The sequence below is a fragment of the Leptodactylus fuscus genome, chromosome 2 (genome assembly GCF_031893055.1).
Source record: "Leptodactylus fuscus isolate aLepFus1 chromosome 2, aLepFus1.hap2, whole genome shotgun sequence".
NCBI classification, from domain to species: domain Eukaryota; kingdom Metazoa; phylum Chordata; class Amphibia; order Anura; family Leptodactylidae; genus Leptodactylus; species Leptodactylus fuscus.
Window position 1 is genome coordinate 267,531,717 of NC_134266.1, and position 26,345 is coordinate 267,558,061.

The window sequence follows — 26,345 nt, forward strand, 5'->3', positions numbered from 1 at the left end:
GGATAGGTCGCGGCCTTATGGTAGATATAACCGCCTTGTATCGGTCACCCCGTATCAGACACGTAAAGTTTTTTTTTCCAAGGACTCCTCATTACCATGTTTGTTTTCCTCCCAAATAAGATGATAAAAGATGATAATAATCGAAAATTAATATTTACATATTCCTGCCGGAACATCTTTATTTCCATTACTCCTGATACAAAGTGTGCGTGGCTTTAATGGTTTCCATAGAGATTGTTTAGCAGGACGGCAAGAATGATCATTATTGTCAAATTACTCCCCGCACCGATGCCGCACTAGACACAAGAAGCGACCAGCTGTGCCCCGCGCGCCTTCACGCTGCATAACAATGAGCGGACCCAAGTGGCACGGAGAGGATGCAGGACTCAGGATTCTGTCATAGATACTTGGCGCAGAACTGAAACAGTATGGGGGGATTTAGCGATCCCTCTATGTCAGGGTTCTGGGCTGACCTTTGACACAAAGCCCTTTCTTGCACCAAATGTTCACCCAACCACTATTCGGCACCTCACCTGGCACATTGTACAAATTTAGGCAGAGCGGGACGGGCCAGGACAAGGACACGTCGGCCCAATACATTTATTGTAACTCAAGCCAGATTTAGGGTGTGAGTTATATGTAGAAATCTATGCCAGTTCCTAACAAGTGTAGATCTGTATTCTGGTGCAGGGATGTGCGGAGCCATTTCATAAGTCAGCCATGTCCTGCACAAGTTGGGCTCTTTATAAAGACTGGTAGGGCCGTTTTAATACATTGGTAGGCCAAGAGCAAAGGTTTGGTAAGCGGGTCCACCATCATCACCACATAGACATACCTGACCCACCTCCTTAATGGTCCCATACAATATAATGCCCCTCAATGGCACTTCATACTGTCAAATGTGCCTGCCATTGCCCATATAATATTGTCCCATATAATATAATGGCCTATCATATATTAACGTCCTCAACCAGTGGCCCTCAGACATTAACCTGCCCCCCCAGTGACCCTCAGACATTAACCTGCCCCCCAAGTGGCCCTCCGATATTAACCTGCCCTCCCAAGTGCCTCAGATATTAACCTTCCCCCCCCAGTGGCCCTCAGATATTAACCTGTCTCCCCAAGTGGCCCTCAGATATTAACCTGCCCCCCCACTGGCCCTCAAATATTAACCTGCTCCCCCAGTGGCCCTCAAATATTAACCTGCCCCCCCCAGTGGCCTTCAAATATTAACCTGCCCCACCAGTGGCCCTCAGATATTAACCTGCCCTGCCAGTGGTCCTCAGATATTAACCTGCCCTGCCAGTGGTCTTCAGATATTAACCTTCCCTGCCAGTGGTCCTCAGATATTAACCTGCCCCCCCCAGTGGCCCTCAGACATTAACCTGCCCTGCCAGTGGTCCTCAGATATGAACCTGCCCCACCAGTGGCCCTCAGATATGAACCTGTCCCCCCAGTGACCCTCAGATATTAACTTGCCCCACCAGTGGCCCTCAGATATGAACCTGCCCCACCAGTGGCCCTCAGATATTAACCTGATCTCCCGATGGCCCTCAGATATTAACCTGCCCCACCAGTGACCCTCAGATATTAACCTGACCCCCCCCAAGTGGCCCTCAGATATTAACCTGCCCCCCCCAGTGGCCCTCAGATATTAACCTGCCCTCCCAATGGCCCTCAGACATTAACTTGCCCCACCAGTGGTCCTCAGATATTAACTTGCCCCACCAGTGGCCCTCAGATATTAACCTGATCTCCCGATGGCCCTCAGATATTAACCTGCCCCACCAGTGACCCTCAGATATTAACCTGACCCCCACCAGCGGTCCTCAGATATTAACCTGCCCCACCAGCGGTCCTCAGATATTAACGTGCCCCACCAGTGGCCCTCAAACATTAACCTGCCCCCCTCCAGTTCCACCGTGCAGATATTAACCTATACACCCACGTGGCATTTCAGACATTAACCTGTTCCATCCCCATACTTAGAAATAACCCTCCCCCCATATTAATATCCCATTGTATTAGTCTATGATATCTCATCCCCATGTAATAGTCCACAATATCTCATGCCCATGATAATACCCCAATCTAGATCTCTCTATAGGGGTGAAGAGGTTGCCATCCCTCCGTACAGTCCCAGAGCTGGGAAGCATGGTGTATAGCGGTATAGTCATTTTATTTTGTTACACTGGCATCCTGGTTTTCGATCCTCCCACACTCTGAATACTGATAGATATAATCTCTGTACAGCGCTGTGGAATATGTATGAGCTATATGAAATGAAGATGATACTAGTATTATAAATGTCACCTAGCAGGAGGGCGCCCCGTCTTATCTCTCTATATTATGGCTTCATATGGATTTCCTGCAATGTTCTAAACGCCTCAGACAGACGCAGAATGCCAAAAATAAGTCAGGAAATTCTTTGTCTCCTGTCTGTTCGCTAATTTCTGTGGGGATCTGCTGCCACCTAGCTCTTCTCATATGGCAATATGGACGGAGCATCGTGTACCAGACTGTCTGATGTGTGAGCGGATGGTGCAGAATAATGATCGAAACCCAGAGGAGAGACCAAGAAGTGGAGCCATTGTAGGAGGATGTCATCTCAAGACAAACTGTTAGTTATCCCCTGCACACCCCCTAGAGATGTGCCCCAGGGGGGAGCTATAGAGGCTGAGATACAGATTGTAATGTAATAGCTATAGAGGATCGGTACAGGATAAGTAATGTACTGTATGTACACAGTGACTGCACCAGCAGAATAGTGAGCGCAGCTCTGGAGTATAATACAGGATAAGTAATGTAATGTATGTACACAGTGACTGCACCAGCAGAATAGTGAGCGCAGCTCTGGAGTATAATACAGGATAAGTAATGTAATGTATGTACACAGTGACTGTACCAGCAGAATAGTGAGCGCAGCTCTGGAGTATAATACAGGATAAGTAATGTAATGTATGTACACAGTGACTGCACCAGCAGAATAGTGAGCGCAGCTCTGGAGTATAATACAGGATAAGTAATGTAATGTATGTACACAGTGACTGCACCAGCAGAATAGTGAGCGCAGCTCTGGAGTATAATACAGGATAAGTAATGTACTGTATGTACACAGTGACTGCACCAGCAGAATAGTGAGCGCAGCTCTAGAGTATAATACAGGATAAGTAATGTACTGTATGTACACAGTGACTGTACCAGCAGAATAGTGAGCGCAGCTCTGGAGTATAATACAGGATAAGTAATGTAATGTATGTACACAGTGACTGTACCAGCAGAATAGTGAGCGCAGCTCTGGAGTATAATACAGGATAAGTAATGTATGTATGTACACAGTGACTGCACCAGCAGAATAGTGAGCACAGCTCTGGAGTATAATACAGGATAAGTAATGTAATGTATGTACACAGAGACTGCACCAGCAGAATAGTGAGCACAGCTCTGGAGTATAATACAGGATAAGTAATGTAATGTATGTTCACAGTGACTGCACCAGCAGAATAGTGAGCGCAGCTCTGGAGTATAATACAGGATAAGTAATGTAATGTAATGTATGTACACAGTGACTGTACCAGCAGAATAGTGAGTGCAGCTCTGGAGTATAATACAGGATAAGCAATGTAATATATGTACACAGTGACTGTACCAGCAGAATAGTGAGTGCAGCTCTGGAGTATAATACAGGATAAGTAATGTAATGTATGTACAGTGACTGCACCAGCAGAATAGTGAGTGCAGCTCTGGAGTATAATACAGGATAAGTAATGTATGTACACAGTGACTGCACCAGCAGAATAGTGAGTGCAGCTCTGGAGTGGCTGTAGGTACAAGGCTGTTATTAATAAGTCAGTCGAAATATAACAAGACACTATTATTATAAATGGTACATGATAACACGTATCTTCACCTTCTCAGCGGGCACACGGCTTTTGATCCATACAAAATATAATTATTTTCTAGAAGAATAGAGAAAGTAGTTTTGCATTTACCACCTCCATGTCCTTGCTAATAAGTTGATATTTAATCCGTTAATAGTAAGATGCACAAAGCAATAAAGCAATAGACAGAGAAATAAACAGGCAGATTTCTATGTTGGGATGAGGTGACCTTAATTAGCCCCAGCGGAGGATGGGGATGTAATTTCGGAGCGGCCATGCCTGATTACTTCATTGTAATTCACAATATCCATATGCATCGTACTGATTCCATTTCCTTCCCAATAGACAAATCACTTGGGTTTTCTTATTTATTATCTGTCTCTATGGCTGCTGCAGTTTTGCATTGCCTGTACCTAGCGAAGTGGCCTTATCAACCTCCCAATTACACATTGTGCTGCGGTTTCACAAAGGCTTTAGAAAATGTTGTAATTTGCTTTCCTATGTTTTGTGCTGAATATTTTCCGATTTTGAGCTTCAAATCCCCAGCAGCGACATAGAGCTCAATGATAATATCCTATCTGCCGGCAGCCACCACTAGGGGGAGCAGAGGAGCTTAGTGACTGATATTATAGGATATACAGTATACAGTGAGCTAACATTAAGCATGGGGTTGTAGATTAGAATCGTACATTTAAAATCACAAGAGAAAATTTGGTAGACGAGTGCGGGGTGAAGTTAAGACCCGCTGCATGTCCTGCATAGTTCTAGAATCCTGGACATACAGCGGGTCCCGGGTCAACCCTGCACTTTGCTCACCTTATCCTGATGAGCAACAACCAAGCGTCAGTGTTGTACAGTAGAACCGGCTGGCGGGTCCCGGCTCAGCCCCGGGCACTCGTCGGCTCCACAACACTGACATCCAGTGACAGTACGGCAGACCGCGTCTGCAGGGGAGCTCTGAGCATGGCCCTCCGCTCTCCTTGATATCCCACTTGTGACAGGCAGCTTGCCCCGGAGAGGTGAGTGGCTGTCAGCCACTGGACCCGGAAGACAGAACGGCAAACCGCGGCCACAGTGGAGCTCTAAGCACGGCCCTCCGCTGCCGCCACGGTGTGCCGTACTGTCACTGGATGTCAGCGTTGTGGAGCCGGCGAGTGCCCGAGGCTGAGCCGGGACCCGCCATTTGTCTGAGATACTATACTATACTGGACAAATCCCGGGTCCTGGCTCAACCCTGGGCACTCGCCGGCTCCACAGCAGCTGCTGACTCCTCGCCACCAGTACACGGACCAGTGCAACATGCCCCGCGGTTGGGGACCCCTGGTCTAGAACATTTTCTCATATTATCCACTGCACTGCTTAGCACACTTAGTTATATTATTCACTAGCCTATGCCCGTGACTTCGTCTGTGGGTTATTGGCGTGTATGATCAGCCTAAATTTAGCAAATTGCTGCCGTCGATGGTTTGCGTGCTCCGGCGTTTCGGCAGCTCTCAAGCTGTCCTTCTGCTGAATTTGTTTCTTGCACTGTGCCTGTGATTGTTTCGGTTTGTCAGCAGCTCACTGGGATGCCATATAATGAGCATGTTGTTGGCGTTGATTATCCGCCTGCTCTGGCGTTTCAGCATCTCTCAAGTTGGCCTGGCACTGAAGTTGTTCCTCACACCGTGCCCGTGATTGTTCCGGCATCTTAGTAGCTCATTGGCACGCCATATAATAAGCGTATTCAGCAAATTGCTGCCGTTGATGGTTTGTCTGTTCCTGCCTTTTGGCAGCACTTAAGCTGTTCTGCTGCTGAACTTGTTCTTCACACCATGCCTGTGATTGTTCCAGCATCTCAGCAGCTCGCTGGGATGCCATATAATGAGTGTGTTGTTAGTGTTGATGATCCACCAGCTCCTGCGTTTCAATAGCTGTCAAGCTGCCCTGCCGCTGAACTTGTTCCTCGCGCTGTGCCCATGATTGTTGCGGCATCTCAGCAGCTCGCTGGGACGCCATATAATCATGGTGTTGTGGGCGTTGATGATCCGCCTGCTGCGGCATTTCGGCAGCTCTCAAGTTGCCCTGGCACTGAAGTTGTTCTTCGCACCATGCCTGTAATTGTTCCGGGAATTCAGCAACTCGTTGCGATGCAGTTTAATGAATGTGTTTTTAGTGTTGATGATTCCCCTCAGCTGCGCTTGAGGAGAACTCTGTGACTTTTGGCTTCCTTCATAGCTCTCGTTGTTTGCGACAAATTAGATTTTCTTTTTCCCGGCATGTTTAAAATTGAGAAACTGCCAATTTGGATTAAAGGTGCTTGCCCATGTCACTTTGTCTGCAGTGCCTGGAACAGATCAGATAATATGCAAATGAAAAAACACTGAGGGTTATCTGAGTGTTTATACAGAGAGATAACAGTCCTGGCTTTCTCAGAGACTTAGATAAGAGCAGTGTAATATAGTATGTGAACATAAATTCATAACAGTTGTGAATCCATGTCATTTACCGGGATAAAAAGTAGCCTGTGTGATAATCGAGGTTACAATCTATCTATGTGACATATTTCAATCAAATCCATGCAGCCATTTTTGCGTGACTGAGGAACAAATACACAAAGATACAAACTTTCACAATATTAGTAGGATTATACTATATATTTGAGCACTGTATGGCAGCATTATGTGCACAGTATATGGTGAAATTTTGTAGAATCTTTAGGCATTCTCTACAGAGGAATATTCTTGCCCTAGTCTTATTTCTATTGCACATTCTATTCTATGTCTTGTCTAGCATGCTATTGTAATATATTGTACATCTTAAATCTTCTAAAAATAATTTACATTGACTTCAGACTGCAGCTGTGAGCGCTGAGTAGTTTTCTATACATTACAGTATATTAGGTGTCTCCATATCAGAATCTTGTAAGACATTTCTTCTGTGAGAGGTGTGGGAATTTTATATTCAACAATATATATTTTATAATGTATCTTGCAGCTCACAATTTATTTTTAATTTTTTCCATACGTTATTTTTTCTATACTGGTGTATATCCAGCTGAATGATAACCTGTCCAAGTGTTCAACTTATTATAAGATATGCTGTAGTAATACATCAAACCATCAACAAGCATGAGTCCTACAGGTGAGGATGTTGTTTGCTGTAAACTATTTTATTTTTCATAAAAAAGAACCATCCTGACAAGGAATTTATCATTATATTCTGTGTAACTCTTCAGCACCAGCAAAGGGAAGATATTATGGCATTTTCAGCAATTTTTTATTTTTTATTTTTTTTAACATACGGACCAGGCAATAAAGCAATTACAGCTATTTTTAATATATGCTGTTTAAATTAATTGCTATATTTTTTACAGTTGCTAGGTTATCTATCTTTAGGGGAAAAAAAGCAATTAGAAGTATTTCGCAGTGTTATAATTGTCCTTCTACTGTCCTTTCTCATTGATAATATTGTAACAGCATCTTCTGTGTATAAACTGCAATACTGCTCCTATGTACAAGAATATAACTACTATAATACTGCTCCTATGTACAAGAATATAACTACTAAAATACTGCTCCTATGTACAAGAATATAACTACTATAATACTGCTCCTATGTACAAGAATATAACTACTATAATACTACTCCTATGTACAAGAATATAACTACTATAATACTACTCCTATGTACAAGAATATAACTACTATAATACTGCTCCTATGTACAAGAATATAACTACTATAATACTGCTCCTATGTACAAGAATATAACTACTAAAATACTGCTCCTATGTACAAGAATATAACTACTATAATACTGCTCCTATGTACAAGAATATAACTACTATAATACTACTCCTATGTACAAGAATATAACTACTATAATACTACTCCTATGTACAAGAATATAACTACTATAATACTGCTCCTATGTACAAGAATATAACTACTATAATACTACTCCTATGTACAAGAATATAACTACTATAATACTGCTCCTATGTACAAGAATATAACTACTATAATACTGCCTCCTATGTACAAGAATATAACTACTATAATACTGCTCCTATGTACAAGACTATAACTACTATAATACTGCCTCCTATGTACAAGAATATAACTACTATAATACTACTCCTATGTACAAGAATATAACTACTATAATACTACTCCTATGTACAAGAATATAACTACTATAATACTACTCCTATGTACAAGAATATAACTACTATAATACTACTCCTATGTACAAGAATATAACTACTATAATACTGCTCCTATGTACAAGAATATAACTACTATAATACTACTCCTATGTACAAGAATATAACTACTATAATACTGCTCCTATGTACAAGAATATAACTACTATAATACTGCTCCTATGTACAAGAATATAACTACTATAATACTACCTCCTATGTACAAGAATATAACTGCTATAATACTACCTCCTATGTACAAGAATATAACTACTATAATACTACCTCCTATGTACAAGAATATAACTACTATAATACTGCTCCTATGTACAAGAATTTAACTACTATAATACTGCTCCTTTGTACAAGAATATAACTACTATAATACTGCCCCCTATGTACAAGAATATAACTACTATAATACTACTCCTATGTACAAGAATTTAACTACTATAATACTACCTCCTATGTACAAGAATATAACTACTATAATACTGCTCCTATGTACAAGAATATAACTACTATAATACTGCTCCTATGTACAAGAATATAACTACTATAATACTACTCCTATGTACAAGAATATAACTACTATAATACTACTCCTATGTACAAGAATATAACTACTATAATACTACCTCCTATGTACAAGAATATAACTACTATAATACTGCTCCTATGTACAAGAATTTAACTACTATAATACTGCTCCTATGTACAAGAATATAACTACTATAATACTACTCCTATGTACAAGAATATAACTACTATAATACTGCTCCTATGTACAAGAATATAACTACTATAATACTGCTCCTATGTACAAGAATATAACTACTATAATACTACTCCTATGTACAAGAATTTAACTACTATAATACTACCTCCTATGTACAAGAATATAACTACTATAATACTGCTCCTATGTACAAGAATTTAACTACTATAATACTGCTCCTATGTACAAGAATATAACTACTATAATACTGCTCCTATGTACAAGAATATAACTACTATAATACTACTCCTATGTATTGAAGACTGTCATTAATTATACCGTACTTCTCTCTTTCTTCTCAGTCGGTTTCTTCTTTCCTATAGATCACTCAGGCAGACATGTCAGTGATACAGGACGCGGCGGCTGCGGGATGACGGATAAGCGGCGCTGTTGTTATCTGACATTTCACACACCGATCTTTTCTTTAAAGTTAGAAGCAGAAAAAATAAGTGAAAGTGATAAAAGTCCGGGCTGTGTTTGTGGGAAATGACTGGTTTGATGATTCTTTAGATTAGCATTATACGATATGTCACATTGTGCCTATAGCGCGCTGTTATATACCCACGCGGACGCCGTCCCGGTAATTCATACCAAACTTCCCTGACATTTAATTCTTTACTAAAGTTTTTTTCATTTAAGAAAATATTGGAGTATCCTCCCACACGCAAAATTAAAGCTCTATCCGCTGCTAATGTGGCGCCTTTTCACGTCTAGGTAGAAGTCTGATTCATGTTTTAATGATAGAGAATGTGAGATGTGACTGTGCTGCGTGTTGCTATGGCAAACACACTAAATTTACTGCGGAGCTGGCGATGACGGGACACTAAATGGAATTTGCTTAGTCTCATCTATAAAGTCGGTCATCTGCCCTTTGGGTCAATAACTTCCCCTTTTGTAAGACTGTGTTAGTTTCTTGCCGGACTTTCTCAACCTAGGGGGTGTGGTTTAGGCTAATTTGCATTTTTCTAGGTGGTGTGTGGGCGTTAGCATCTAAATGGAGGTGGGGGGTGTCAGGAAGCTAAATATCTGTGCTCTGAGTTCTCCGTCCAGCAGCTGCTATTCTCTTCTTTGCAATGCTGCAAAAAGTTTCCAGTGGAAGTTTTAACAAGGCATTAAGGTTGCTGTGCCTAACAGTCAGACTTTGGCGGGGTGTGCCTTCTAAGCCAATCAGGGTTGTACTTCAGCAGGGCTGAGGCGGGGTATTGTAACCTGACCCTTTCCTTACTCTGTTGCCTGTGATTGCATCAGCACTCCAGGCTCTATGTTCTCTAACCTCGCTCCCTGTATCCTGTTTCGGTTATTGGAATTGAAGAGGTGGATGAGGTGAACCCGGCCTTTCTCTCTTGTCACTCTCTCTCTTTCGGGGGTTTATGATTTGGTGCACCAACTTTCTGGCTCCTTGTTACGGAGTTGCAACCTGAGTTCCGAGCATCCAATTTTATTCTTCTTTCTGATTGGATCAGGTGAATATTTTGGGGTTAGTTTAGACTCTGTGAACCCTTTTTTTTCTGACTAACACGTAGGAATAACCTTAAGAAAGGCTATTCATCTCCTACCTTTAGATGTCTTCTCCGCGCCGCCATTCAGTAGAAATCGGGGTTTTCTTCGGTATGCAAATGAGTTCTCTCTCAGCACTGGAGGCGGTCCGTAGCAATCAAACAGCACAGGGGGCGTCCCCAATGCTGCGAGAGAACTCTCCAGTGCCGCCTCCATCTTCTTCTGGAACAGCCTCTCCCTGTGTCTTCTTCCGTCCTGGGGTTCAATCTTCTAGGCCTCGGGCAGAGCCGACTGCGCATGCCCAGGCCACAAGAAAATGGCCGCTTACACAGTAATCTGGTATAAGTGGCCATTTTCTTGTGGTCGATTACTCAGTAAGCTGGTGTAAGCAGCCATTTTTTTGTGGCTCGGGCATGCGCAGTCGGGTCTGCCCAAGGCCTAGAAGATTGAACCCCAGTACAGAAGAAGACACAGGGAGAGGGCGTTCCAAAAGAAGATGGAGGCGTCGCTGGAGAGTTCTCTTGCAGCATTGGGGACGCCCCCAGTGCTGCAAGAGAACTCATTTGCATACTGAAGAAAACCCAGATTTGTACCGAACGGCGGCACAGAGAAGACATCTAAAGGTAGGAGAAGAATAGCCTTTCTTAAGGCTATTACTACATGTTAGTCAGAAAAAATGGGTATCCAATGATAGGATCCCTTTAAGCAGTAATTCCTTAACAGTGCCAACAGTATAGTCAGTAAAGATTGACGGTAAAGAGTGTTTCTGTTTCTGGAGGACCCAACATGCCTTTACATTACATCATAGCCACTTGAATTCAAATTAACGAGTGTAATACTTCATTTGCCCAGTGGTGGCGCTGCAGTTAAACCGAAGACTTGGTTCCAGGTTTCTGCACAGATTACAGCTGATGGTTTGGAGTCCAGGAGCAGGGGGACACTCTGTGAGTAGTTATCTATCCTTCCATGTAATGGGATAGGCCTTTAATACCCTACATGGATGACATACTGGTAGACGGCCCATATAACAATGATATGGTTGCGCCCCTTTAAGCTGATTGGTGAGGGTGCTGAGATGCCCTCTTACACAAAGCAAAGAACCTCTCCAAAGACTACCTCCACTCTGGAGGACTTCTTAGTGCCATGTATTACACATACCTCCCAGCCATCCAAGAGTCCGAGGAACAGTCCCAGATTCCGGGGGCAGTCCCATTGTCCTGGATGGCAGGAGGGATGTCTAATCTAAGTGTTGGACATTGTACCATGTGAGGGCACAAAAGGATATGGCTGGGGATAAGTGGACTGGAGGTGATCCTTTGAAAGTTGGGAGGTATAACTACACAGTTACCGATTCAGTTGAATGAGCAACATGCAATACCTTATTTCTCCTGTAGTGGCCACTGCAGAAAATATAAAAGTCTAACAGCGATCAGGTGATACAGCTGGGGAAAGATAGGAGCAGATGATCACCTGGAGAAGGGTATTCCATGCAGAACATCCCCTTTAAGTATCCATTATTACAGTCTGATCTTGAACCATATCTTGAATTTTTGTCTTTCCCCGTGAAATCTTACTTCAGAAATAATTAGTCAGACATCAAACATATTCTAAATCAAGTTCTCCACATATTGACCCACTTACATAGAGAACTATTCCCAGAGCTCAGGAGATGGAAGTCTGGCGGCTGCTCCTTGCAGATTTTGTACATTTACTTGCATAAAAGACGAGATTCGAGTCACAATAAACAACAAATAAGGTCAGGCCGAGCTGCGGAGTGCAAGAAAGCTGAGACATTCATAGTTAAAGAGGTTCTCCGGAGCACGGCGAGTGCATAGCTAAGGGGGACACAGGGGTTATATCCCTGGGGATCTACTGCTCAGAAGACACTGAATCTCCTTGTGGAGAGTCTTCAGGGCAATGCTTCTTGGGAAATATATGCAAATGAGATCCTCTCTCTCTCTCTTGGATACAATTGGATACAATTTAAAACCAGAGAGGGAAATCTATTCCTTTATCTCATCTGTTTCTATCTTCTTCTATTTTCTGTCCATGATTATGGGGGCGGCCATCTTGCCTGAGCTTCCCCTCAGGGTCTGTTCACACTGAGTTTTTTTGAGCGGATTTTGAGGCGGTGTGAACATACCCTTAACAGTGCTATGCTCTACAGCAGGCCATAGGCAGCAATAGTCTGCAGCTGATTCATTGAGGTCTATGGGAGAGTTTTCTAGACTTGTTCTGTGCAGGGAGGGGGAGGGGATAAGCCATGACATTATCTGTTGTCAGAAGTGGACGTAATGATGGGTTAGTGGTGTCTGTAATGTAAAGGAGGTGACTGCTGCAAAGAAAACCCCTACAGAACTGGCAAGTGTCAGTCTATTATTAGGCTTAGTGGTCAGAGTGATAATTGCAGGATGCAGTAACAAAGACCAGTATTCTTTAAAAAATATGCTTTACATAAAAAAATGGTCATGTTTAGGTGACACACTGTCCAAACCTCCCAACTGTCCCGGATTCGGGTTCCTGTCCTGGTCGGCAGGAGATATGTCCCAGCCTTATCTGTGTCTGGAGGATGCAGATGAGTTGAATACACTGGTGAAGGAGAAGTCATCCGCTCCTTGCTTCATCCTTTGCCCCTGTGTGCTTCGGGAGTTGTAGGTTAGATATGATGATGTCACTCACGCCGCACATGCAGCTCCTTGAAGACTCCGGCAGCAGAGCAGCAGGGGAGCGAGGAGTGGGGGTAGCAGTGATTTTTATGTTTAGGGTCATAATATTGTGGGGGAAGTTGGAGGAGACTGTGGGGCCACCTGGAGGGGGGCATTAAACTAACGGCGACTGATGGAGGTGGGCCATGAAACTGGTGGTAGCGGGAATGGGACATTAAACTGGGGGCAGATGAAGGGGGACATTAAATTGTGGACAGATGAAGGGGGGCATTAAACTGGTGGAAACTGGAGGGGAGGGGGATATGAAACTGTGGGGACAGATGAAGGGGGACATTAAACTGTGTGTGGACCAGGAGAGGGGCTTTATACTGTTGGGGTAATGGAAGGTGACATTATAAAGTGGGGACATTATATCATGTTAGGGTGACTGTAGGTGCATTTTATAGTGTGAGAGATGGATGGGAATGGGCGGAGTCAAAGTATACATGGGTGGGGCTAAATTTGCCACGGTGCGCTGAGCGTGCCACACATTTCGTCCCTCTTTCTGTCCTTGTGCATTCTCTTTAATTCAATATCTGACCCTCCAAACATGACTAATGTGTGTTTGCTTCTCATCTGGATCCAGTAGGGTTGTGGTTGGCAGGATACAATGGATCTTGTTTTGAGGGTTGGGCAATCCACCCCCAAAATTGCACCTCAGACACTGAAGCAGTTAATGCCCACGATCAGTGTGGAGTCAAGTGGGCAGGGTCAGGCAGACGAGAACCGCCCACCTGACAGCTGAAAGTAAGAGAAACAAATGGAAAAAATTCCAAGTGCGCCCGAATCAGTGGCGCCTCTTAAAGGGTGCAAAGAGGTGGTGAGAGGTCCTCTTTAAGGAGGTTGTGGTTGGAACGGGATCCCAGTCCTACTATAAGGGTTACAAAAGTTGCACCCATGCCAAAGGGCCTCTGTACTCATATTACAAGGGGGCGGGGGCTGTCATGTCCTGGACGGGGTGAGAATAAGATACGCTGTTGCAGGTTCTGTGATGGGAATGACGTTAGCAGCAGAATAAGAGTGTGCGGGTCTTGCAGGAGGCAGTGACCAAATTATAATACATAGAATGGAAAGGAACACAATGCAGGAGAGTTGGGGACCTATAGGGGAACCCCGTTTACCTTTAGTTTAGGGGCTCAGTGAATTCCCACACCCATAATGGTACCTAGTCCCTGTCTGCAGCCTGGCGGTGTAACCTCTGCAGTCCCAATCCACCCTCCAGGCTCCGCACTTCCCTCTTTCTTCTGTCTGAATATTTTTGATTCCAGACACATTTTCAGGATCATCTGTATTCAACCACCAAGGCATCTGGAGAATACGGGCCGGACTCCGTGTCTAGAAGAGATGAGATTACCTAATTGTACAGCAAGGAAACGCAACGTAGAAATAATAGGACGCAGGACTGCTGAAACGGCAGCTTAGTTGTCTTCTGTAAATCCTTGGACGTCTTCGTAATGGATGAAGAATAAGAAACACTCTAGGAAAAAATGTGCAATATGTCTGGTGCAGGGTCTGAGGGGGCCGAGCGGGGGAGGGTTGAGTTGTCAGGCCCATCGGTGTGTTATAGAATACATATAGGATGTATCGGTAATAAAGGAATTAGGGAACATCCTATAGGGGTGTCTGGGGGGTAGTAATGTACATGATGATGATGGACCCCTGGGGTCAAGTGGTGCAGAACCCCTAGGACATGTAATCTGAAGCAGCACTCCACCCCCTCCTCTTTTTACTATAGTCAGCCAGCCCCCATAGCACAAGTTATTAATTTAGATTGGAGAAGGGGGGAGGTGGAGTGACCTGGGGGGTCTCTCCAAACACTGCTTCAGATTACATGACCCAGGGGTCCTTCATCAGCGATCCCCAGGACCAAGTAAGTAGATTACTACTTTCTATAAAACCTCTGTTAGTACAGGTTAGTTCCTCATGGGCGGGGCTAGAAGGCAGCCTATGTTATCTACAGATGATGCCTAACTCTTGCTATATCCTCTCCCATCCAAAGAGGTTCTATATGATTCTGCAGTCTATAGATTTTCTTAATTGAGAATATGGGAGTGTTAACTGAGCAGTATATGGGGGTATTAATTGATCAGTATATGGATGTTAATTGATCAGTATAGAGGGTGTTAATTGATCAGTATATGGGAGTATTAATTGATCAGTATATGGATGTTAATTGATCAGCATAGGGGGTGTTCATTGATCAGTTTTTTTGGAGTATTAATTGATCAGTATATGGATGTTAATTGATCATTATAGAGGGTGTTAATTGATCAGTGTATGGGAGTATTAATTGATCAGTATATGGGAGTGTTAATTGATCTGTATATGGGGGTGTTAATTGATCCGTATATGGGAGTATTAATTGATAAGTATATGGGAGTATTAATTGATCAGTATATGGATGTTAATTGATCAGTATATGAGGGTGTTAATTGATCAGTATATGGGGGTGTTAATTGATCAGTATTTGGGGGTGTTAATTGATCGGTATATGGGAGTATTCATTGATCAGTATATGGGGGTGTTAATTGATCAGTATTTGGGGGTGTTAATTGATCAGTATATGGGGGTGTTAATTGATCAGTATTTGGGAGTATTTATTGATCAGTATATGGGAGTATTAATTGATCAGTATTTGGGAGTATTTATTGATCAGTATATGGGAGTATTTATTGATCAGTATATGGCAGTATTAATTCATCAGTATTAGTGGTGTTAATTGACCAGTATATGGGAGTATTAATTGATCAGTATTTGGGAGTATTTATTGATCAGTATATGGGAATATTAATTGATCAGTATATGGGGGTGATAATTGACCAATATATGGCAGTATTAATTCATCAGTATACGCGGGTGTTATTTGATCAGTGTTTGGGGAGTTATCTTACAACCAGTCAGAGCTCCCGCTTCCCCGTACATAATGGCGCTGTATAGATGACATACATATACCGTACACTGGTGATGTGAATAGTTCCCCCCGGTAATCACACTCATTCAGCCGCTCTGCCGCAGCCAATCGCCAGCTCCTCTATAATGTGCTATGATTTGTCTGCAACAGCTGCTCACATAGATAAAAGTGCTGTGTCTGCAGATCTGGCCTGTACTGTGCGTTACCAGCAGCCCCTTCCCCGGCCCACCCCTCTATACCTCTATGTTATAGCTGCTCTATGTCAGACAGTAGGGGGCGCAGAGGTCACAGCTGTATTGTCAGGATCCTTGTGCAGATTTATACAGGGGCTCAGGAAAAGCCTGTGCTTGTGCATAGTCTTGTGCTTCTCAGACAGGGTGTAGCAGAGCTGACTGTGTTATGTAACTCTTGGACTATTGCAGGATTACCTGCAGTCTTGTATACTACTAGCCCTGTCACATCACAATGAAATAGGCCAACACACTCAGCTCTGCTACATCTCTGCTATAATATGTTCTCTATTTTGGCAGCTTTATTAGTCATGGCTTATATTAGTAGGATTGTGCTATACAGTCCTCACTCCCCTATTATATTATATAGTGTGAGCAGATGTGGTTAACACCCAGCTTTTTCTGAGTCCTGAATTACAAACCTATGCAGTGATACATCCCCGCTTTGTGCAATGCAGGTATCTAGGAAAGTTGGGCGCAGCAATGGCAGCCATACTGGTTGTGACCCAGCTTTCCCACTACCAGAATGGGTAACATCAATTGTAAAGTTTTGCTGTATTGATGTAGCAGAGCCGACTGTGCGATTTAACTCCTCTTCAGTTTTTAGTTAATAGAATGCGGTAAATGTACCTGTAGCCCTATATACAAGCGCCTGAGAACACGCTCAGCTCTGCTACATCTCTATGATCAGGACACATGATACTAATTCCAAGATATGACAATGTTGATGTAGCAGAGCTGAATGTGTTATTTAACTCCCATTTTTAGTTTTTAGCAGAAATAAAAGGGTTGATTTTTCCTGTAGCCCTATATACATCTGCCACTACTCTGTCACCATGAGACATGCCTGACGACACGCTCAGCTCTGCTACATCTTTGTGGCTTTTTTTTGCTGTTAGTGCAACAAATTTACCTGTAGCCCTACATACAACCGCCGCTGCCCTATGACCATGAGAAGTGCCTGACGACACGCTCAGCCCTATTACATTTCTACGATCTCAGCTCTGCTACATCTCTATGATCTCAGCTCTACTACATCTCTGCGATCTCAGCTCTGCTACATCTCTATGATCTCAGCTCTACTACATCTCTGCGATCTCAGCTCTGCTACATCTTTATGATCTCAAAATCTAGGATTAGCTCTTTTTTTTTGCTTTTAGTGAAGAAAGTGTGACAAATTCACCCGCAGCCCTATATACAACGGCCACAGCTCTATGACTATGACACGTGCCTGACAACACGCTCACCTCTGCTATACCTCCGCTACTTGTTCTTGTTTTTAGTCCAGAAAGTGCGACAAATTGACCCGTAGCCCTATATATAACCGCCGCTGCTCTACCACCATAAGGCATGCCTGACAACGCGCTCAGCTCTGCTACATAGGATGAAGTCCCCTCTTTCTCCTGCGCTAGTATTCAGCTTTAAGCAGCGGTTGCGTCCTGTGACTTTGATGTGCTGGAATATGCCTGGAGTAAACTGGATCCTGACTCGCAGCACAGACTATTCCCATCGCTTCGCCTGCCATCTGCGGGGCCGCACAGCTGTGCGTGTTTGCATCCCGGTCAGCCTGGCAAGGAGCTGATGCAATTGATTTTTGCATCTTTAGGAGGGAAGCCTCCCCTTCTTGAGGATTTTCTGCAGACACTACTCCACTCCACATCCACCACTATGCCTTGCAGTAAGTCACTGGCTACCAACCAATTCCGGATCTGCAGTCTTCTTGTGCCGCCTATGGAGTAACGTAGCCCCCGTGGGTTGCAGATCCTCTAGGAGGTGGGGGGGGAACGACCGTTCCCTATTGTTATGGTAATCTGACCGGCTCTTTTCTCTCCCCCTTGTAACTCATTGGAAAAAAAGGGGGAATCCTATCATCCGCGCATCACTGATGCATCATCCATCCTGCCGCTGCGAGTCCTCTGTGCTGCTGGGGGCAGACATATGTTGCTAGCCGTCCCCCAGGACCTGGGTGGGTTACCTGGATATGGAGCAGTAAAGGAATGTGCCCGATTGTCCGCCGGCCCGCCCGCCTCACCCCAATGATCTGCCACTGCAAAGTTGCATGCACCAACAACACTTTGTCGTTGATGTTTGGCTGCAAGGTAAGTCAGGGGTTAATGGCATTCTCACCCTATCCAGCATTATGGGATGGCGGCCGCCGGTGCATTAGGCTGCAGGCTGCCCCCTGTGGCGAGGGGAGGTAGTACAGGGTCATAGAGAATTTGGGGATCACACTTAAGTGATGGGAATTGTCAAAATTCGATACAAAGTATATAATTGTATAATATGTGTTAGATGTAGCAGAGCTGAGTTTGACAATGTTGCAATCTTGCAGATCTGAGTTTTTCAATGTAATAGAGTAGGACTAGTTATCTCAGTATAAAATAGCAGAGCTGGGTATGTCAGTGTAGCAGAGATGAGTATGTCAATGTAGTAGGGCTGAGTATGTCAATGTAGTAGGGCTGAGTATATCAATGTAGCAAAGATGAGTATGTCAATGTAGCGGGGCTGAATATGTCAATGTAGTAGGGCTGAGTAAGTCATTGTATCAGGGCTGAGCATGCCAATGTAGCAGAGATGAGTATGTCAATGTAGTAGAGCTGAGTATGTCAATGTAGTAGGGCTGAGTATGTCAATGTAGTAGAGCTGAGTATATCAATGTAGTAGAGCTGAGTATGTCAATGTAGCAGAGATGAGTATGTCAATGTATCAGGGCTGAGTATATCAATGTAGTAGAGCTGAGTATGTCAATGTAGTAAAGCTGAGTATATCAATGTAGTAGAGCTGAGTATATCAATGTAGCAGAGATGAGTATGTCAATGTATCAGGGCTGAGTATATCAATGTAGTAGAGCTGAGTATGTCAATGTAGTAAAGCTGAGTATATCAATGTAGTAGAGCTGAGTATATCAATGTAGCAGAGATGAGTATGTCAATGTATCAGGGCTGAGTATATCAATGTAGTAGAGCTGAGTATGTCAATGTAGTAAAGTTGCAGTTGGCAGCCTAGCAGAACTGAGTTTGTCATCCTAGAATACTTTACTTTGATAACGTATGACGGGCCAGGATTGTCTATATTGCACTCTATAGGGCTGAGTTTGTGGAAGAGCAAAGCTGAATAGGTCAGCATAAAGTAGCAGAGCTGAGTATGTCAATGTGGTAGAGGTGAGTATGTCTATCAAGGACACCTTACGATGATAATGTGTGAGGGGCCACATTTGTCTGTTGTGAGTTTGACAGTGTATTTGGTAGAGCAGAGTAAGTGAGCATAGCAGAGCTGTGTATGTCAACTTAGCAGGGAAGAGCTCAGATGTGGAAAACTTTAACTTGACATTTAACATGTTGTATGTCTAGAAGAGTTTACTTTGAGAATGAGCAGAGCTGAGTTTGTCAATGTTGCGAAACTAGGTTTGTCATTGTAAGGTATAGTATCTAAACTTAGTAGAGCTGAGTATGTCAATGTAGTAGAGATGAATTTGACAGCCATATAGAGCTAATCTAAACACAGTATGAGACCTGAGGACAGCTTACTGCCCAAGACAGCAGAGCTGAGATTCACAGAGTAGCAGGAATAAGTTTGAGATTGTTGGTGATGCTGAACAATATAGCAGACTGAGTTGGTCCATGGGCTTGATGTTTGGCAAAATTTACTGACATGAAAAATGATGGCATTATCTTGACTCTAGTAGCTACTATACCCCCCTACCCTAAAGGTCTGTGTGCAAGGGGCCAACTCACCCCCCTTCCCCAAGCACATAGTTCCCCCTATGATGAGCCCCTTACACATCAATATAGGTGGTGGGGCAGTATACTGAACTCTTGTTTGGGGGTGACAAGAGCTGCCCCAGTGTATAGTGCCGCCATCTCATGACCAATGACCTCTTTAACTGAGTTAGCTCTGCTACATCTTCATGCCTTGCTACTTACTCAGTGATATTCTAGGTGCACACATTGGATTTATATACATGTTAGTATGTTAGTATGTTTTCCAGGAACTTTGTGATACCTGAACATATGACATGGAAGTTTGTTATGAAGGGCTTTAAGACGCTGTTCACATTTACATTGTAGTCACCATTACATATTTCATCATATTTTGTTACCAAAAATATACTGAGACTCATCAGACCTATTATAGGCCAGTGAAGTAAGTTGGTTGCCGCTATTGAACACCACCAGAGTGGTGGAGTATGGAAACCACACTGGAAGTATGAACAAAGTTGTAGTAAGTTTTGCGAACACTTAAAGAGGGAAATTCACTATGTCCACTGGCTCTAACGATTCATATCCTTCAAAAGCTGCTGCTCCACTGATTCTGGAACAGTTGGAATTTTTTCTCTAGCCCCCACGGTTCCTGAGCAATCAGTCCACTTATTTTCAGCTAATTCAGCTCTCTACTGTCAGGTGGGTGGTGCTGGGCTGGAGCAGGTAGTCTAGGACCGCCCACCCAAAGCCTAATTAGTATTAAGTGGTGAAAATAAAAGCATTGATTGCTCAGGAATGGTGGGGGCTAGAGAAAAAAATTCCAACTGTTCCGGAATCAGAAAGGCGGCGGCTATTGGAGGGAGAAAAGAGCTTTAGTTGGTGGAGGTGAAGGAAGGTTCTCTTTAAAAGGGTCTCCAAAATAGTTGTAATGTACATATATTTCACAGTCATTCCATGTCACTTGTGTTTGGGGTCCCCACTACTTTCTACTGCTCTCATGAAGTTACTTATGGAGATGTCACCCCAGCAGACACTGACTGATGGAGCTGCTAAAGTCACATGATATAGCGTGTTGGTGAGAACCATGTAACCAGTGGCATAACTAGGAATGGCTGACTTCCAACACAAACCTTTGACATGGGGGCCCCCCGTGACTATTATCAAACCCCCCTTGCAGAAACCACATTCCTACAAACATTATTGCACCCCATAGTGGTCCCTGCACACAGTATTATGCCCCATAGTGGCCCCTGCACACAGTATTATTTCCCATAGTGGTCCCTGCACACAGTATTATCCCCCATAGTGGCCCCTGCACACAGTATTATGCTCCATAGTGGCCCCTGCACACAGTATTATGCCCCATAGTGGCTCCTGCACACAGTATTATGCCCCATAGTGGCCCCTGTACACAGTATTATGCCCCATAGTGGCCCCTGCACACAGTATTATCCCCCATAGTGGCCCCTGCACACAGTATTATGCTCCATAGTGGCCCCTGCACACAGTATTATGCCCCATAGTGGCTCCTGCACACAGTATTATGCCCCATAGTGGCCCCTGCACACAGTATTATGTCCCATAGTGGCCCCTGCACACAGTATTATGCTCCATAGTGGTCCCTGCACACAGTATTATGCCCCATAGTGGCTCCTGCACACAGTATTATACCCCATAGTGGCCCCTGCACACAGTATAATGTCCCATAGTGGCCCCTGCACACAGTATTATGCCCCATAGTGGCTCCTGCACACAGTATTATGTCCCATAGTGGCCCCTGCACACAGTATTATGCCCCATAGTGGCTCCTGCACACAGTATTATGTCCCATAGTGGCCCCTGCACACAGTATTATGCCCCATAGTGGCTCCTGCACACAGTATTATGCTCCATAGTGGCCCTGCACACAGTATTATGTCCCATAGTGGCCCCTGCACACAGTATTATCCCTCATCATGGCCCCTGCACACAGTATTATGCCCCATAGTGGCCCCTGCACACAGTATTATCCCTCATAGTGGCCCCTGCACACAGTATTATGCCCCATAGTGGCCCCTGCACACAATATTATCCCTCATAGTGGCCCCTGCACACAGTATTGTCCCCCATAGTGGCCCCTGCACACAGTATTATCTCCCATAGTGGCCCCTGCACACAGTATTATGCTCCATAGTGGCCCCTGTACACAGAATTATCCCTCATAGTGGCCCCTGCACACAGTATTATGCTCCATAGTGGCCCCTGTACACAGTATTATGTCCCATAGTGGCCCCTGCACACAGTATTATGCCCCATAGTGGTCCCTACACACAGTATTATGCCCCATAGTGGCCCCTGCACACAGTATTATGCCCCATAGTGGCCCCTGCACACAGTATTATGCCCCATAGTGGCCCCTGCACACAGTATTATGTCCCATAGTGGCCCTTGCACACAGTATTATCCCCCATAGTGGCCCCTGCACACACTATTATGTCCTATAGTGGCCCCTGCACACAGTATTATGCTCCATAGTGGCCCCTGCATGCTTTATTATGCTCCATAGTGGCCCCTGCACACAGTATTATCTCCCATAGTGGCCCCTGCACACAGTATTATGCCCCATAGTGGCCCCTGCACACAGTATTATGTCCCATAGTGGCCCCTGCACACAGTATTATGCCCCATAGTGGCTCCTGCACACAGTATTATGCCCCATAGTGGCCCCTGCACACAGTATTATGTCCCATAGTGGCCCCTGCACACAGTATTATGCTCCATAGTGGTCCCTGCACACAGTATTATGCCCCATAGTGGCTCCTGCACACAGTATTATACCCCATAGTGGCCCCTGCACACAGTATAATGTCCCATAGTGGCCCCTGCACACAGTATTATGCCCCATAGTGGCTCCTGCACACAGTATTATGTCCCATAGTGGCCCCTGCACACAGTATTATGCCCCATAGTGGCTCCTGCACACAGTATTATGTCCCATAGTGGCCCCTGCACACAGTATTATGCCCCATAGTGGCTCCTGCACACAGTATTATGCTCCATAGTGGCCCTGCACACAGTATTATGTCCCATAGTGGCCCCTGCACACAGTATTATCCCTCATCATGGCCCCTGCACACAGTATTATGCCCCATAGTGGCCCCTGCACACAGTATTATCCCTCATAGTGGCCCCTGCACACAGTATTATGCCCCATAGTGGCCCCTGCACACAATATTATCCCTCATAGTGGCCCCTGCACACAGTATTGTCCCCCATAGTGGCCCCTGCACACAGTATTATCTCCCATAGTGGCCCCTGCACACAGTATTATGCTCCATAGTGGCCCCTGTACACAGAATTATCCCTCATAGTGGCCCCTGCACACAGTATTATGCTCCATAGTGGCCCCTGTACACAGTATTATGTCCCATAGTGGCCCCTGCACACAGTATTATGCCCCATAGTGGTCCCTACACACAGTATTATGCCCCATAGTGGCCCCTGCACACAGTATTATGCCCCATAGTGGCCCCTGCACACAGTATTATGCCCCATAGTGGCCCCTGCACACAGTATTATGTCCCATAGTGGCCCTTGCACACAGTATTATCCCCCATAGTGGCCCCTGCACACACTATTATGTCCTATAGTGGCCCCTGCACACAGTATTATGCTCCATAGTGGCCCCTGCATGCTTTATTATGCTCCATAGTGGCCCCTGCACACAGTATTATCTCCCATAGTGGCCCCTGCACACAGTATTATGCCCCATCGTGGCCCCTGCACACAGTATTATGTCCCATAGTGACCCCTGCACACAGTATTATGCTCCATAGTGGCGCCTGCACACAGTATTATCCCCCATAGTGGGCCCTGCACACAGTATTATGTCCCATAGTGGCCCCTGCACACAGTATTATGTCCCATAGTGGCCCCTGCACACAGTATTATGCCCAATAGTGGCCCCTGCACACAGTATTATGTCCCATTGTGGCCCCTGTACACAGTATTATGTCCCATAGTGGCCCCTGCACACAGTATTATACCCCATAGTGGTCCCTGCACACAGTATTATACCCCATAGTGGCCCCTGCACACAGTATTATGCCCCATAGTGGCCCCTGTACACAGTATTATACCCCATAGTGGTCCCTGCACACAGTATTATGTCCCATAGTGGCCCCTGTACACAGTATTATACCCCATAGTGGTCCCTGCACACAGTATTATGTCCCATAGTGGCCCCTGCACATAGTATTATGCCCAATAGTGGCCCCTGCACACAGTATTATCCCCATAGTGGTCCCTGCACACAGTATTATACCCCATAGTGGCCCCTGCACACAGTATTATGCCCCATAGTGGCCCCTGTACACAGTATTATACCCCATAGTGGTCCCTGCACACAGTATTATGTCCCATAGTGGCCCCTGTACACAGTATTATACCCCATAGTGGTCCCTGCACACAGTATTATGTCCCATAGTGGCCCCTGCACATAGTATTATGCCCAATAGTGGCCCCTGCACACAGTATTATGTCCCATAGTGGCCCCTGCACACAGTATTATGTCCCATAGTGGCCCCTGCACACAGTATTATGTCCCATAGTGGCCCCTGCACACAGTATTATGCCCCATAGTGGCCCCTGCACACAGTATTATATCCCATAGTGGCCCCTGCACACAGTATTATATCCCATAGTGGCCCCTGCACACAGTATTATGCCCCATAGTGGCCCCTGCACACAGTATTATATCCCATAGTGGCCCCTGCACACAGTATTATGCCCATAGTGACCACTGCACACAGTATTATACCCCATAGTGGCCCCTGCACACAGTATTATACCCCATAGTGGCCCCTGCACACAGTATTATGCCCCATAGTGGCCCCTGCACACAGTATTATATCCCATAGTGGCCCCTGCACACAGTATTATGTCCCATAGTGGCCCCTGCACACAGTATTATGTCCCATAGTGGCCCCTGTACACAGTATTATACCCCATAGTGGTCCCTGCACACAGTATTATGTCCCATAGTGGCCCCTGCACATAGTATTATGCCCAATAGTGGCCCCTGCACATAGTATTATGTCCCATAGTGGTCCCTGCACACAGTATTATGCCCCATAGTGGCCCCTGCACACAGTATTATGCCCCATAGTGACCCCTGCACACAGTATTATGTCCCATAGTGGCCCCTGCACACAGTATTATGTCCCATAGTGGCCCCTGCACACAGTATTATGTCCCATAGTGGCCCCTGCACACAGTATTATGTCCCATAGTGGCCCCTGCACACAGTATTATGTCCCATAGTGGCCCCTGCACACAGTATTATGTCCCATAGTGGCCCCTGCACACAGTATTATGCCCCATAGTGGCCCCTGCACACAGTATTATACCCCATAGTGGCCCCTGCACACAGTATTATCCCCCATAGTGGCCCCTGCACACAGTATTATGCCCCATAGTGGCCCCTGCACACAGTATTATGCCCCATAGTGGCCCCTGCACACAGTATTATGTCCCATAGTGGCCCCTGCACACAGTATTATGTCCCATAGTGGCCCCTGCACACAGTGTTATTGCCCAATGTGGTTACTCCAGCAGGTAAAAACTTACCAAAAAAATAAAAAAAATGGGGGCCTGCTGAGCCCCTTAATGTCCTGGGCCGTGTGGCAGCCACTACTGCTGCTACCCCAGTAGCTACACCCCTGCATGTGACCATAGAGTGGTCTGGTGAGTTTAGCCATTCTTCTTTTCCACCATGCTTTACTGTGCATCTCTGCTTCTTCACATTGGCTTTGCTATATTTAATTGTTGTATGTTATATAACGCCAAGGATCCTTAATAGGGGCGGAGCCTTGGGATGTCTCTTCCAGTTAGAAATCGACTTTGAGGTCACATGACTGCTTGTCAGAGACAAAATCTGTACTTTGGGTTCGACTGGAGAAGAAAACCCCATAAAATACAAAGTATCAGACCCCTTGAAGCAGCAGTAAGTCAGTATATAGGGAGATGGAGGGGGCTGTGGAGAAAAATGTAGCCGAGAGGGTTCAGGTGTCAGCTGGAGTAGCGCCCCCTATAGGCAGAAGTTAGAAAAACATTGTACTTGTTGCTGAGGGGCCCATTTCTGGCTTTTGCTATGGGGCCCCTGATTTCTGTCTACGCCCCTACATGTGAATGTTTCTTTATGTGTCCACATTTGTAACTTATGGGAATCTTTGGTAATCCGGCGAGCGGCACCCCAAATATTCCAGGTTATTAGGATTTCTCAGCACATTTCAGACCTTTTCCCTTAGTCCGCTCACATCACCTCCCTGTTAAGTCCCTGAGGCTCCTCGGCTACGCTCCAGCGACCCCGGCAACCTGCATTGTATAAGTAGTCACTGACTGCGGACTGGAAGTCAAAGCCGCTGCACCGAGGAATAAGCCGCCAAATGGGTTACTGGAGAGCCTTATGGTTAACCC

General features: G+C 44.9%; 1 protein-coding gene across 7 annotated transcripts in view; it reads left to right on the top strand.

The window, feature by feature from the left end:
• Nucleotides 1–26,345, top strand: part of DLG2 (discs large MAGUK scaffold protein 2) — a 1,022,754-nt gene that overhangs the window by 356,051 nt on the left and 640,358 nt on the right. For 2 of the 7 annotated variants that reach the window (XM_075266201.1, XM_075266208.1), the window contains exon 1: nucleotides 17,625–18,287. The exons of the other annotated variants lie outside the window; for them this stretch is intronic. In XM_075266201.1, coding sequence (XP_075122302.1) covers nucleotides 18,186–18,287 — 102 coding nt within the window. In that variant the 5' untranslated portion in view covers nucleotides 17,625–18,185. Of the gene's footprint in view, nucleotides 1–17,624; nucleotides 18,288–26,345 lie in introns of those variants that run through there. 7 annotated transcript variants of the gene reach the window in all.